At 32.1% G+C, this 16946-nt stretch overlaps 2 protein-coding genes across 3 annotated transcripts in view; one reads left to right on the top strand and one right to left on the bottom strand.

The window, feature by feature from the left end:
- LOC111506965 (uncharacterized) overlaps positions 1-16946 on the bottom strand; it is a 181936-nt gene that overhangs the window by 10610 nt on the left and 154380 nt on the right. Inside the window, exon 5 of one of the 2 annotated variants that reach the window (XM_074176013.1) lies at positions 11894-12352. The exons of the other annotated variant lie outside the window; for it this stretch is intronic. Within the exon in view, the coding sequence (XP_074032114.1) occupies positions 12287-12352 (66 nt within the window). The 3' untranslated portion in view covers positions 11894-12286. Of the gene's footprint in view, positions 1-11893; positions 12353-16946 lie in introns of those variants that run through there. 2 annotated transcript variants of the gene reach the window in all.
- Positions 14181-15119, top strand: LOC141482553 (uncharacterized). Its single transcript, XM_074176044.1, has 2 exons — positions 14181-14552; positions 14859-15119. Exons 1-2 carry the CDS (start codon positions 14181-14183, stop codon positions 15117-15119), a joined length of 633 nt encoding a protein of 210 aa, XP_074032145.1.

The raw sequence follows: 16946 nt of genomic DNA, 5'->3' as shown, positions 1-16946 counted from the left end.
AAACTATTCTGTTATCAGAACTAAAGAATTATATGATGAAGACTTGTGAATTATGAAGCTTATAAATTACATTTGGACTGGAAAATTCCAAATGCAGAATCTGTAGATGGTTCTTTCATTCTACATATTCTTCTTATGGTTACTACAATAAATATAAGATTTCTGAAATATGATGTACAGGGTCCTCCCAAAAATTACTTTGAATCATTGAAGATTCATTACCGAATCTTAGACATTCTTTCAGGTAATTGAGCATGAAAATTTACAATGTAGAATAAATTTTATAAACAATTTTTATGTCATAACTGTCTTTTTTTATCATATCAACTGATTCTAATAGCATATAAAAAAATGGGCAAGGATGTTTGCAATGAGGTACCCCCCATCTTTGTTGATGCACAATAGCGTATCAAAAATTTGCTAAGATGTCAACCATGTGGTGTCGGATTCCACAATTTCGACAAATTCTCAATGACGTAATATAAAAAATGGGCTCGGATGTTCACCGTGATGTGTGTCGAAACTCCAATTTCGTCACTTTCATAATAGCGTATCAAAAATTTGCTGGGATGTTCACCGTGATGTTTCAGGTTTCAATTTATAAATCGTACAACTACAACATGAACGTTTGAAAATCAAATTGTCTGTTTTATGGTCATCGTTTTCTGAATAACAGAAAATCAGTGGACTTTTGAGTTTGGAGTGTCTAAACAATAGTATGAATCTGAAAGGAACTGTGAATTCATGAGGAACTGAATTCTATTGTTGATTGGTGAAGAAGCAACGCAGAACGAGGAAATCAGAATCAGGAATATTAGAGTCGAAATCTGACTGACCTGCAATATGTTGAAATGAAGGTTCTGATATAGAAAGTATCCACGCAGGTTGTATAGCTGCAACCGTGACTGAGTTGGGAATAGTCCTTGTAATTACAATATTTTCCAATGATGCCACGAATTTGCAGTTGGCCTTTGATGATTAATTCACTTGTTTCTTTCGACTTTTTGTCGCGACCAAGTGTTGCCTATCCTTTACCGTAGGTTATACCGTATTGACGACAGCTGGGTAGCCAAAAGTTTTCGATCTAAGGAATAGGCATATTGAGACATTAGAGAGATCTCATGATGACATATTTAATTTTTTGTTCTACTGTCTTAATTTTCAATAATACTAAAGAATGACAGAGAAATTTTTTGCTTTATTTCATGTTTTTCAAAATCTGGTGCAACCCATTTTCCAATACGACTGATTGAAATCCATCATCAAAATATTTTTCAATAAGGACCTGTTTATTTTTTCATACATTTTGGTAGTCATCCTAATTACAAATTCATTGATATATTACAACGTATGTATTTCTCGGCGTCTCTCTCGAAAATACATCATTAATATTCTATCATTTCACATCATATCTATCTATCATCTCTGGCAATATATCAGGAATTGTATCCTGAACGACGACAACATAATCATAGATATTTTCAATGTATCAAAAATAGTTTACGAAATTATGGATCCTTTGAAAAACCCTCCAAAAGAAAATGTATGGTTACTGAATGGGGTGGTGATAATATCAATAAAGGTTGAAACATTTTTTATTTTATATCATATTTTTATAAGCTGGTTCACCCCAGTTTTCAATGCGACGTTTCGTTCATTGACATCCATCATCAATGTCTTTTTTTTAATACGAACCTGTATATTTTTTTATACATTTTAGTAGTCATTGTAATTACAAATTCATATGTAATTCATATGTATTTCTCGACGTTTCTTCCAAAAAACATTACATCAAAATTCCATCATTTAACCATGAGAAATTACATTTCTAAAATTGTTGCATAATTAATAGCATCGTAATATACCACATTAAAAAAAAACAGTTGCGAAATAGAATGTAAAGAATCGTAGACAATGAATGTTATAACGGAATGCTTCACGTTACATTTTTTAAGTTACCGTCTCACGCGATATCGCATTCAATGTTCAAATTGTCTTAAGCCGGAATTATATTATTGAGTCGTGGTGTGTCGTGACGCGTCACAAGTATATCGTATCCATACATTTAGTATGTTTAAAATTATATTACAGAAGGGCAGTGTGTCGGGACGCGATCTGTCGTGACGGTGATCGGTCGATTCCCGATAGGAAGATGGTGGGGTTCTGACGCGTCAGAACACTCCACACTATAGTATGTTTCTAATCTGACGCGTTAACTAGCTAGAGATTGGCGTTTGCATTTATTTGTGCACAAGATGTCGGACGAACTTATTGAACTTGTTAGAAAATACGGGTTTGCATTTTTTTAATATCATTTTCTATCATACTCTACTCAAATTGATTTTTTGACATCCTAAAATATTGATGAAATTTTTCTTCATCACTAGTAAATGATATTCGCTTCGACTACCTCTCAGATCATTTACTGGATGAACCCAATATTTTCTCTTTTTTCTTTTCTTTTAAAGTAAACTTTACATTAGCAGGCACGCAAAGTTTTCCTGAATATCACTATCCGAATCGGAGGAAAGCATTGTAGATGAGCGCATCACAACACACCACAACATAATAATGTAATTCCGGCTTTAGATCATTTCTTAAACAAATACTTGCTCTAGAAATAGTGTGTCCGTGGCAGTTTTCTTAACATACGTGGACTGATAGCATTGAATTTTCAAATTGTCGTAGAACATTTCTTAAACAAATACTTGCTTTAGAAATAGTGTGCTTGTGGCAGTTTTCTTAACATACGTGGAGCGATAGCACTGAATAATGTTCAAATTGTCTTTTAGTATAACTTTATATATGTAGTTAGAACCTAATTGTGTTTTTTTGTGTTTGTAGTACATAATAAAGACGTTTATTAGTATTTTTATTATATCTATCTATATCTATAATAATGTTATAAATGTGAAAGTTTGTGAGGATGGATAAATGTATGTGTAGATGTATGTTTGTGGCTCTTTCACACCTAAACGACTGAACGGATTTGAATGAAACTTTACATAAATAGAGCTCATACATCAGAATAACATATAGGCTATAATTTACAAATGTTTTGTATAATTTTGCTCATAATATAAGGATAAGTATCAAGTAAGTCGGAAAAATTCTTGCTCCCTGAGACATATCTTGGGGTGCGCTGCCTATACCGTTGGAGTTACATGAAGATAATGTACGGTATGATTGTTTATCTTGAATAGTTCTAAATACAAGTCCAGGATAGCATATATCTACCTCTTATGTGGTAACCACTACATGCTAAATACCGAGCCGTAAATACAATTGAATTGGATACTATTTTCACAATACACATTTTAGAATATTCGTCGAATTATTATAAAAATCAAGACAATTGCCATTTTGAGTATTTATTATAGATACACTTTGTTTTTATAATTAGAAATTTAGACAAGTCGTTTAAAAGTTATCAACGATATGATAATCTTAATACAACGCAGTAAGCGATTACGCGTCACGTCTATTGTAAGACGACGGCGGACGATACGCGAGGATACAGGGGCGGTTTAAGCAATGAAGCGCCACCGCCGAGAATGCAACCCAAAAGCGGACAGATGACGTCGTTGACGGTTGTGTTAGTTTTTTTGAAATTACTTTATAGGTAACATAATTCGAATCTCGATGCTATTCATTCCTTAGAGCAGTATTTTTTTTAATTTACTGTATTTTTAAAGTAAAGATATAAATTGAATTACCAGCTGTTGCCCGCGGCTTCGCCTGCGTAGAATTTGGTTCATCACATCAAGTTTCATGACAGACCATTTTGAACAAATAGTTACAATATTTTTTATATACCCAAAACTTCAGGTTTCCAACATCAAAACTGACGAAATTCAATACAATCTTCGAACCTCCATTTTTCCCCTTGGGGGTGGAAATTCCTGATTAGCTTTTTTGATGCTCATTTTCGCTGTACAAAGAACCGACCTGCATATTTCAAGATTCTAGGTTCAGTAGCTTCGACTGTACGTTAATATAAAATCATCAGTCAATCCATAGGTACCCACTTAGGAAATACTATGTTTCCCGCTGTTTTACCCGTGTTACTATGGGAACCTGCAGTATGTGTTATTCCCGATCATATCTATCGAAATACCAACTTACATTTGAATCCGTTGAGATGTTCGGGCGTGAAAGAGTATAAAACCTAAATACATATATCTTAAATTCGTCCATCCTCACGAACTTCACGCATTCATAATATTAGTAGGGGTAGGATTAGTAGGATTACAAATTTAATTCTAATCCTTTCAGTTTTTTTTGCTGATGCTATTCAATATTGTATTAGTAGGTACCTATTGATTGCAAAAAATACACTTCACGATTTGATCTCCACAAACTTTATTTGAAAAATATATCACAAAATGTTTCGCTACCGCAATAGCTTTATCAAGTGATTCGAAGTGATTTGAAGATCAAGTGATTTCAAATCGTTTGAAACATGTGCTAGGGAAACATGTTGTGAAGTGAATTGAAGATCAAGTGATTTCAAATCACTTGATAAAGCTACTGTGCTAGTGAAACATGATGTGATATATTTTTCAAATGAAGTTTGTGAAGATCAAATCGAGAGGTGTAGTTTTTGATATTACTATGGATCTTCATCAACTAACGGCCGAATCAATCAGAAAACCTATTGATTGATTGACACTCTTATATTAACTTGCTGCCAAAGCTACCTAACCGAGACTTTTGAAATATGCAGGTAGGTTCTTTATATAGCGTAAATAAGCACCAAGAAAGTAAATCAGGAATTTCCACTTCCAAAGGAAAAAATAGAGGTTTAAAAATTATATTGAATTTCGTTAGTTTTGAAGTTGGAAACCCGAAGTTTTGGATTATTGAAAAAATGTCGTAACTATTTGTTCAAAATGGTTTCTCACGAAACTTGATTTGACAAACCAAATTCCGCGCGGGCCGCAGGTAATAACTACTTCCTCAATATTTTAAAAATCGGTTCTGAATACTTTCATCTTTTATGAAGCCCCACAACAAAAAATATGGAAGAGGAATTTCCGGTGAAAGTGGTGGCCATTCAATAGGACCATCATTTCCTATACATCTTACTGGCATTGTATTGAGAAATTCTGCACATTCTCCTGCGATGTGGTGGAGTTCCATTGTTGAAAATACTCATATTCTTTCATTAGGCTGATTGGTAAATCTTCTAGAAACTCAATAAGAGTCCCTGATGAGAAGTCCAACTATAATTTTCCGGTCAGAGATGATTAAAAAGTAGGGGTCAATAAATTTATTATCAAGAACACCAAGCCATACGTTAATACCATATCTGTCTGGTATATGTATATTTCAGTTGAACCATCCGTTATTGGTAAATCTATTTTCATCACACCACAATTTTTTTTGCAAATTCCATTATTTTGGAGAAATTTTTTACTGAGCCATCTGAATTCAAAAACTTTTCTACTCTCTCACATTTGACTTTTTTGTAATATCCCTTAAGCAAAAAAATCTCAGAGTTCTTACAGACATATTAATCGAAAATTCTTATCCCAGAAAACGTCTTAATAAAATAATTTTCAATACTGACAGTAATACAAATTCCGATGTAATTAACAGAAATGTATGTAATGATAGTTCACCTATCAATATTTCTTATAAATCTATACCTAACCTTGGAAATTTATTTTCAAATATCATAAAACTTTTTCATAATGAACAAAATATCAAAATATGCCAAAAAAATATCAAAACTATAAAGAATTTGAATACTAAATTGAAAGATTAAACCGATGCTTCAAAAAAGTCAAATATGATTTTTAACATTCCTTGTAACAATTGTAACTTGAATTATATTGGAACAACAATTAGAATTCCTAATGATAGAGTAACTTCATATAAAAGTGATATAAAGCTTAATAAGAAATCATGTGCATTAGCACAACACTCTATAGGAACAGGATATAAACCAAATTACTCCAATATCAAAGTTTCACATACAAAAAAAATATTTCCAAAAGCCTTTTTCTTTGAATGGTTGAAATTAATAAGCCTTCTGATTGTATGAATAAGAAAACTGACATTGATAATCTTAGCAGTATATACAGTAACTTACTGGAACTACATCAAAAACATATTAATAATGAAAATTGTATCAATCAATAACTTTTTCTTTAGAATAAAAAATTATGAAATCATCATACCCATTGAAAAATGACATTTATGTGAAGGTATGAAATTTGTCAAACCCACAAAAAATCCTATACATGTATAACTTTCTCGTCAATTTATATGCTAAATTTATTGTTTTTCGCTCATTTTTACTGTAACTATGATTTGTAATGTTATTCAATGGCGAAAATATTCACAACCCATTAAATTATAGGTCCTGAAGAAGCTTTCCATTTGAAGCGGAAGCTTCGCAAAGTAAAGCAGAGTTTGATTTTTTATTTTTTGACTGAGAGACCCTATTGATCTATTTTACCGTAGATTTCTCCAGTCGCTAAGATTATCCACTTTATATATATATATATATATATATATATATATATATATATATATATATATATATACATGATATACATACATATATACATGATATAAATGATAGAATATTGATAATGTGTTTTCAGGAAAAACGTCGGGAAATACATATGTTGTAATATACTAATGAATTTGTGATTACAATGACTACCAAAATGTATGAAAAAATATACAGGTCCGTATTAAAAAAAATATTAATTATGGATTTCAATGAACGAAACGTCGCATTGAAAACTATGTAGAACCAGATTATGAAAAACCTGATATGAATCAGTCTGATATGTCAGGCCGTAGTTGACCTTGTGTGTTCAACGGCGATCTGACAGAAAACTATATTTTCAAAAAAAAATGTATCTTGTATTTTATTGTATATCGATTTTCATCTTCACCAATGTCTCTTTATTTCTTCTTCAACATCAATTCAACCATCCTTATATAAGATGTAAGTTATGAGCATGTAATATTTTTGATTTTACTGTACAACTTATATTATTGTAGTTTTCCTGATGATGGAAATAAAATTTTCCGAAAGCTTGGACTAACTTGAAAGAGTACTCATTTACTTGCTGCAATACTCTACTATCCAACAGTTTTTATTCTTGACTAGTCAGCAACGCAACGACTACCCTTCCTCTATATGGGTATTTCAATACACTCAATGTTAATATTTATAGTATATTGCCACTCACTGTTAATGATTTACCTATATGAAGTTTCAAGAGGTTTACCAAAAATTTTATCAACAGCACATTGTTTTTATAGTGTCAACGAGTATTTAGCCACACCAACTCACATGTTTGAATCTGAAATACCCACTCAAAAATAACCTATTATTATTATAAGCCAGTAACATTTCAATTTAACAGCCACCGTAAGATAGCTGTCTACCGGTGGCTCTCAAATTGAAATCAATATGGGAATGATCAGAATGATATTTATTCATATTTTGATTTTCATGGATTTATTTTCCAGCAGCTTGAATGATTCTTTCTCGATTATATATATATATATATATATATATATATATATATATATATATATATATATATATATATATATATAAATATATAAGAATCTTTTATAATTTTCGGATATGCAGTCAATAAGGGGATGGTAAAATAAGTGAACTTTTTTTCTTTTCTAGCTTTCGAGTCTCTATTAGCTCTTCATCAAGAACTGAAAGTGAGGTTAGTAATCCCTTTCACTTGCCGCGATTTGTAAACATAACATTTCCCAACCGACAAACACTCTTGGTAAAAAACAACATGAAAATAAAAACTTTACATTATGTAATGATTGATTGGATTATTTGAAATACAAATACGTATTTATATAGTCTCCCATGGAGACTATGATGAAAAGCCAATAAAGACTCGAAAGGCAGAAAAGAAAAAAGAGTTCATTCAAAATTGAAAATAAAGGAAAACTAGTTGGCATATAATATACTTCTTTTGTACAACATAAATACTTCTGCCTCCACTTTATAAGGTTCCTGATTCCAAATGATTCAAAAAATAAAATAAAAATATCATGAAAATCGGAGCTGTGTCTAAGGATTTCCAAAAATTTCCTATTTAACATATATTCTTTCACACTACTATAATGCAATCACCTAATCCATAGGAAAACGAACAATGAAACAATATCAGAAATATCGTTTACTAGTGACTCTGAAAAATAATGCGGAAATGAAAATAATACACAACTAGAAAAATCAACTTGAGCGAAAGAATAGAAGGAAGCAATGTAGAGATTTTAAAAATTTTATTCAAATAAATGATTATAAAAATACAATGTAAATGTAGTCTTTGATATTGTACATGAAAATATTCACTGGAAGTTCAGTGACTTTTTCCATCTTTCACATTTTTGGGTTACAGATTAAAATAACTTCAAATCGTATAAACATAAAAAATGGTCCTCGAAAACTGTATTTATATCGATCATAAAAAATGTGCGCATGTGCAATATATGTCATGAGTAATCGATTTGGCGGAATAAAAGAGATAACGTCTTTTTTTTTCATCTGATTCATCGAATCAAATATTTTCTGGAGATGCCTTTGCCACACTCAATCATAAATGAAAAATGGAAATGAGCACCAATGAGCATACATTCAGCTGAAGTACCCTTAGCAGTAATACAAGGTATTCTTTCTGAAGACCATTCCATCTTCCTTTACTATTATTATGTACAAGGTGGGTACAGAGACATCAAACTCTAGGAGATAGTCCTTTTTCCATAATTCCTCAGTAATATTGAAACAAAATTTCGAAGAGATCGAATATTGAATCGTTCGTTCTATAACATAAGTTATCGTCAGGAAATGTCGGAAGGGTTTCAATAATTATACTCTTACTAAATGCCTTGGAGAAATATAATATTTGTTTCGAGAAGTTAATTATGATTAGACCAGGGTCTATATTTTTGATACAAAAAAAAAAAAACAGTAGGATGAAACCCATTAGAAAAGGAGAGGAATATGATAAAAATGGAAGGAAAAATAAATTACGGGTGATCTCAGTTCGGGAAGTGGAAGGGGGTAAGTTTTTAACGGTAAAAAATGGTTTATTTCGATTTTCGGCATAACTACAAGTCCTATGGAAAAACATCGAATAGCAGGTATTAAGTAGAATAGTAGGTATTAAGAAGAACTTTTGTTTTCACAATTTTTTCACATAACCTCAAAATTTATGTGAAAAATTCAAATACCCAAGTTTTTGATTTTTTAGTTTCAGATCCGTAGCCAAGCGGTTCGACGTGGGTGCTTTGTTGACTCACTCGAATTGACTGCCGTGTTGGTCGGTGGTTCAAGTCTTAGTCTGAACGATCGATTTTCATTTGCTATCGTCCAACCCATGTAAGGAATCACACGTTGAAAGGCAAGACCTCGTTAATCTTCAGCTCGCACAAGCTTAGACTTCTGAGGGTTATCGTTCATAGGGATGGAACAGCTGGTTAACGGAAAAACAGATTTAAAACAGATTTAGATTTCGAAAAAAAATTTTTGCGAAATTTGGTGGAAACTTACATTTCTATGTCCTATATACACTGTGATCCATTTGATTCAAAATGTTTATTTTTTCACCTCACATTGACTTAATAACTGACTTAATATCAAAAAAGCACCCTAAATTTCAATCGAAAATTGTCGCATCAAAATATCAGTTTTTTCTTCTAAAAGTCGGTGTGCTTTTTGTTCGTTGAAATCTCTACTTTTTGATAATATGAAAAAATATACATTACTATAATAAATGTTCTCAGAAAATGTAAAAAATCATTATGTACAATTTCATAAAAAAATGTGATTGCTGCAATTTTATTCAGTTGAAAAGTTCATTCCAATTCTAATTACATAGATTTTCAATTATCGGAAATCATCGACTTTATGTTGATGATATACACTACCTTGCACTGACGAGTGGCCAAACAGCCCGAAACCGGTCTGCAAGTGTGTTCCAATAATTGAAAATCTATTGCGGCAGTTGTATCGCCAATAGCATATGCAGGAATAACTTCAGTGAAGAATCCTGCACTGACACCTGTCGGATATAATCCAACGCCCTTCGTGGTATTAGCCAGGGAAGTAGTTGTTTTCTGATAGGTGCCAGTCCATTAATCTACTGTGTAGGGTGTTGAGACTGGCCTGAACGAATTGTGCTTTTAGATGATTTGATTTATAGCCAGTCTTCAAGAATGCCCACTGACTATACGTGAAAGATTTCTTTCCTTATACGAGGAATTGGGCAAATTTTGGATATGCAGTTGGTTACCTCGTTCACAGGCAGATGGGGCGACGACAAACCTGTTGTTTGTTGTAGTCTTCAGCTTAGTTCGAGGAATGATACTCTGACGGAATTCGATTTTAAATTATCGGAAATCATCGACTTTATGTTGATGATATACACTACCTTGCACTGACTAGTGGCCAAACAGCCCGAAACCGGTCTGCAAGTGTGTTCCAATAATTGAAAATATATTGCGACAGTTGTATCGCCTACAGCATATGCAGGAATAACTTCAGTGAAGAATCCTGCACTGACACCTGTCGGATATAATCCAACGCCCTTCGTGGTACTAGCCAGGGAAGTAGTTGTTTTCTGATAGGTGCCAGTCCATTAATCTACTGTGTAGGGTGTCGAGACTGGCCTGAACGAATTGTTCTTTTAGATGATTTGATTCATAGCCAGTCTTCAAGTATGCCCACTAAGTATACGTGAAACGTGTCGAGGTGTTAAAATAATGCTTTGGTGTTGGGAAAAAACTCCAGTCATGGATAAGTGATTGAAATTCAAGATAAGGTATTTATAAATAACAAAATTACCGTTTTTGGAAATATTATTATCAATAACGTAATCAGAATGAAGTATCTAAATTCAATAGTACGATTCATATGTATATTTATATTTTATGAGATTTATATGACATGAATGTAATTAGAATTGAAACTAATTTTTCAACTGAATGCAACAATCACATTTTTTGATGAAATTGTACATAATGATTAAAAAAAAAATCGAATTCGAGTTTTCCACCTACTTTTTGAACAAAATCTGATATTTTGACGCGAGGAAAATTAGGGGACATGAAAAGGTAAGTTTTCACCAAATTTCGTATACAATTTTTTTAAAGATAAAAGTAAAAAACTTGGGGTTATTTGAATTTTTCACATAAATTTTGAGGTTTTGTGAAAAAGTTGTGAATACAAAAGTTGTAGACCTTTTTATTACCTACAACATTGCCATTTAGCAATGTTGTAGGTATTCCGGCAAAACTGCCGGTATTTCCGGCAAAACTTTGCAGTTTTGCCGGAAATACCGGCAACAATTTTTTACCCTTAAAACTTACTTCCTTCCGAAATCAGATCACCCGTAATTTATTTTTTCTTCCATTTTTATCATATCCACATCCATTTTGTAATAAGTTCCATCCCACTACTACTTGTTTCACTTTTTACCATTTTTCAAGACTTCAGCCCTGATCTAGATGTATAATTGTATAATTCAATGTTAATGTACAAAATATTCCAGACTTTCAAAAATTAGTGACCGTGAACTATTTGCAAGCATTTTTTGAGTGCAAATACATGTAGCACATGCTATTTTAAAAATCACGCAGTGAATTTTTAAGGTGAACTTTTCAGTTCGCCCTCCAGCAGATTCTCTTTTGATTTAACTTTGTTTTTTTTTCCGATTGTGGAACACTGAGAATATTGATTCCCTCATGAAAAAATGTCTCTCAAAGAATATTCACAATAACTGCTTTGAAGAGTTTTTATACAAAAAATACTTTGACCTATATCAGTGTGTTGATTTCAGTAGACTCCGAACCTATTATATTCCTTCACTATATCTCATTAGTCTTCATATTTCAAAGTTGCCTAATCGTCTGCAAACATGACTTCATACATTTTTGAAATTCAATCACTCAGTTCATTTTCAATATAAACAAAATAATTCGACAGAACTTTTAAAAAGTATCTTAGAATCCCTGGTATTGGAAAATGCAGATTTTCCAAACTCGCCAAGGGTTCAAAAGGATGTTGCCACGGCCCTGTATTCAAGTGGATGATAACTGAAACTTTTACGATTATGTGACTTTTCTTCTCCTGGAGTTTGTATCATCATAACTCACCCTGTATATTCGTTATGTAAATTCTTCTCCTCAATTTCTCAAGACATATTGATTAAAATGGACGTTTTGTGTGAATTACAGAAATAGGTGAAGATTATAAGTTTCCAATATTGTAAAAGTACTATTCTTAGTTAATATATTTTGGCCTGTCAATTGAACCTTCTTGATAGGTTAAGAGAAGATATCCTTTCGCCTAGAAAAGAAAGGAGAAAGTTAAAAAAAAACTAAAACCAAAATTAAAGAAGAGCTAACAATTAAAACATGCTAAAAAATGAGCTGAAATAATATGAAACTTGGTTGCTTGCTATGTTTGGTGTTATTTGGTGTTACTACGTATCGAATAATAAATCTTTGTGCTACTGTGTGGTGATGTGGAATTTCACCTGTTAACTTTTTGAACCCGTGATCTATGCAAGCTATTGAAGAAATCATAAACAAATCTCCATAGGCAAATGAATACTTGATCACAAAACAAGCGGGTTTCTATCCTTTGAGCTACACAACAGATAGGCAAAGACAATTAAAAATTTACTCCTGTTTATTATGACCTAAGCGAATCTTTTGATTCGCCATAGCTCGTTGGACTCGATTTTGACTAACTTCAAACGAATGAATTCATTTTGAACTTTGTACACTTATCAAAAATCGGTGACAATACAATAATTACATACGTTTGTCACATTATACTGAACAGGATCGCCAGGATTGAATAATTTCCTCACACAGTCTCTATGTGAGAGCAAGTGAGACAACCACACTGTCTGCATATGCGTATATATTTTATATTAAAACAAATGGACTTGAAATAGCCAGCCAAACTAAACAATGGAACATAAATAATAGTTAAAAAACTAAAAAAACATGCTTCAATACCAATATGAACTGAAAAGTAAAAAAAAATCGAAACTAATTTAAGATTGTGATCAAGTACTATGGCTTGATGTAACTGAACACTTCCAATGAGTCTGAAATCAGAATTAATTTATTTATAAAAAAAAAAATTTCTTGTGAAAAAGCGTGAGGCGTGAATATCCACTCTTATGAATACTTGTTTAGGAGCTGTTTGCCAGATTGGATCCATAATACAGACATAATTGAAAGCATCTCACGCTTTTTTATAACGAAATAATTTTTTTATTCTGATTTCAGAATAAAATTCTTAAATAGATTTGGAAAAGCTGAATACACTTATTTGAATGAATGAATCGAAGAAGTTTTTTGTATTATAGTGTATAATTTTTAAAATTCTTGCAAAGCGCTTTCGACTGTCGTCATCATCAGTGCTCACCTGAAAGTAAGTGATCTAATTGAAAAGGAAGTTTAGTGAAAATTGAAGTTGCAAATTTTTTTTTTTATTTTTAAGGTTAAGAAATTTGGAAAAATTGTTTGAGATTACTTACTTGTCAGGCAACAGGACGTATCAAAATGAGTACATGGCACATTTGTAATATTTGACTTATATAAAACAAAATAGGCTTATAGCCAATAAAATACATTTTTCTACTCCCGTACGTGAAATAGTACTTTCACACACCGTTCACGAATCGTAAAATGTAATTTCACGCCCTTGTGCGTGAAATTATTTTTACGCCCTAGGGCGTGAAATAAACCCATAAGAATAACATGGTACATTCAAGTGTTTTTATTACCAGTGCGTGAAATAAGAAATACATTGTAGTCTGTCCATAAGACCTAATACATGAATATTTCGCTGATAGGCGGCCTTAGTGCATCTTTTGTTTAAGAGCAGCAATAAATCATAAATAAACTGTCAAAATAGCTTGATCATTATTGTTGTGAGCTCATTGTTGAGAGTTAATTATTAATATTTTAACATTATATTATAATGGATTCTGATCATTCAGATATACGAAGTACCCGCACAAGAAACATTTTTTTCGAAAATGTTTCTTTTGTGATGCCTTTGTTTGTTCACCCCTATTTTATAATATTTTTGTTGTTATCATTATGGTGAATAAACTTATTATTATTATTATTATATTATTACCCCGCCGGATGTTATGGATGCAGCCAATGAGGCTAGTAAGACTTTATTATCCCAAAAATCATTGAGCGTGTATGAAAATACGTATGAGAAATTCATGGCATGGAGGAAAACAAAGAATATCAATTCATTTTCTGAAAACGTAATATTGGCATATTTGTCAGAATTATCCAAGAACTTTAAGGCAGCAACACTTTGGAGTAATTTCTCAATGCTAAAAAGTACCATCAGCATTAAAAAAAACATAAATATTGACTATCCTAAGGTACGTGCTTTTTTAAAAAGGAAGAGTGAGGGATACGTTCCCAAAAAATCCAGAGTTTTGGAGAAAGAACAAATACTGAAGTTTATACAAGAAGCTCCTGACGAAAAATTTTTATTGACCAAGGTAAGTTTAATGTCTCACGGTAGTATTGAATAAATAGAAAATAATATCTATTAATTAAGTAGATCCTAATAAGTATAGTTGGCCAAATCAGATATATTATCTAAAACTATGTTAATGTGATATCTAACTATGATCTTCTAAATTATTTTAAATTGGGCGTTGAGAATCGCGTTTTCACACACATATTTGTAAATACGAATGGTTCAGCGGTAGTGCGTCGGCCTCGTGCGCCCAAGGACCTGGGTTCGATTTCTGACAGCCATAATCTTTTTTCAGTTTCTATATTGTAATTTCTTTTTCTTTTAGGTTATACTAATATTTGGACTTGCTGGAGCTCTTAGAAGAGATGAACTGTATAAACTGAAATTAGATGATATTGAAGATTTAGGTACAATACTCATAGTAAACGTCCATGATACAAAAACCAAAATCTCAAGAAAATTTGCCATCACGGAACATCTTGAATTATACCTAAAATATACGGCACTCCGTCCGCAAAAATACGCAGAAAAAAATTATTTATTAATTATCAAGGCGGAAAATGTATCTGCCAGATCGTTGGTATGAATAAAATTAGTAAAGTTCCTTCGGTAATCGCAAAATACCTAAATTTACCTCATGCTGAACAATATACAGGCCACTGTTTTAGGCGGTCATCCGCCACGTTATTAGTAGAAGCTGGAGGCGATTTGCTTACCTTAAAAAAACATGGGGGTGGGAAATCCTCTGCAGTGGCAGAGCATTATATAGAAAACTCAATTACTCAGAAAATTGATGTGATATAGGTACTTACTAATTATTCTGAAATTCAATAAAGCTCTTTAAACTAATGGTGCTTAATTTTCTCTGTATGGTCGTAGAAAAAGTATAGTGTGCAACATGTGCGTGAAGACTTTTTTACACTCGCGTTGTTTGCGACACTCGCCTGGGGGCTCGTGTCGCAAATTCCACGCTTGTGTAAAAAAGTCGATTTCACGCACTTGTTACACAATATACTATTTTGGACAATTTTATTATTTATTTTATGTAATATTTTGGAATTTCTATTGGGACTAAAGTTGTGGGTTCAATTCCCGCCTCGACCAGATATTTTTCTCAAGAGAATTTATCTGGTTGAAGCTAGAATGATTCTGCAACCGTGTTAGGAATCACACGTTAAAAGGTAAGACCTCGTTAGTCTTTAGCTCGCACAAGTTCCTCAACTTCTGAGAGTTGTCATTCGTATGGGGGCGACAGCTGATTAACGGAAAAACATTTTTTTTAAACAGATTTCATTTCATCCTATGCAACATAAAATGGCTGCCTTCAATTGTTATGTCAACAGATTGTTGAACATTCCTTTATCACTCTCCAATTTTAATTTAGAATTAAATACATTAAAACAGATTGCTGTCAACAATGGTTATCAACCATCCATTATTCACAAATTAATCAGTAAATTTAAACACCGGTCAGATAGAAGATTGGCCTTCAACTCTACCACCTTGGTTAATTCACCTTCTGTGAAATATTTTTCCCTACCTTATTTTGATCAAAATGTGTGTACTGTTATATCAAAATTTATAGAAAATATCATACCTGACACAAAAATTTCCTTTGAATCTCAAAATAACTTTAGTAACTTTTTAGTAAATTCCAGAAACAAAATCAACAAACTACACAAAAGTACAAGTCTACAAACTTGACTGCTCTGATTGTTCGGCATCTTAGATTGGTAGAACCTGTAGACCTCTTTTTACTCGTATTAATGAACATTCAAAAAAACCTGACAAATCTGCTTTTGGCCACCACATAAAATTTCACAATAATAACTTTAGTCCCAATAGTAATTCCAAAATATTACATGAAATAGATAATAAAAATTTCCTTAGACTTGACTTGTTTGACGAGTTGGAGATTTCCAAAGACCTTTCCAATAATGATCATTGTTTGAATACTCAAATAAACTCAAACAGAGATTTCCTTCCCCTTTATAAAAGGATTATGAATTATTAATTAATCAAATTTATCACTAATATATTTTATTCTGTATTGGCTTCACCACAACATAATTATTTTAAATCCATAATGGATCACTCCTCAAGTTGGTACCGTTATTTTAACATGACACTTGACACATTCTGTCTTAAGTTGTCCTTTTTCATATAATACTCTGACTGAACCACATGGCCTCAATCCAAAAATGTATGTTCTTGGCTATACGCCTTTTTTGTTTTATATAAGTCAAATATTACAAATGTGCCATGTACTTATTTGGATACTTCCTGTTGCCTGACAAGTAAGTAATCTCAAACAATTTTTCCAAATTTCTTAACCTTAAAAATAAAAAAAAATGTTTGCAACTTCAATTTTCACTAAACTTCCTTTTCAATTAGGTAAGTGATCTTACTTTAC

The sequence above is a fragment of the Leptinotarsa decemlineata genome, unplaced genomic scaffold, assembly GCF_025532065.1.
Source record: "Leptinotarsa decemlineata unplaced genomic scaffold, Ldec_3_MD MMD2_tig00001393_RagTag_RagTag, whole genome shotgun sequence".
NCBI classification, from domain to species: Eukaryota; Metazoa; Arthropoda; class Insecta; order Coleoptera; family Chrysomelidae; genus Leptinotarsa; species Leptinotarsa decemlineata.
This window is presented reverse-complemented; position numbering and strand designations above follow the sequence as displayed.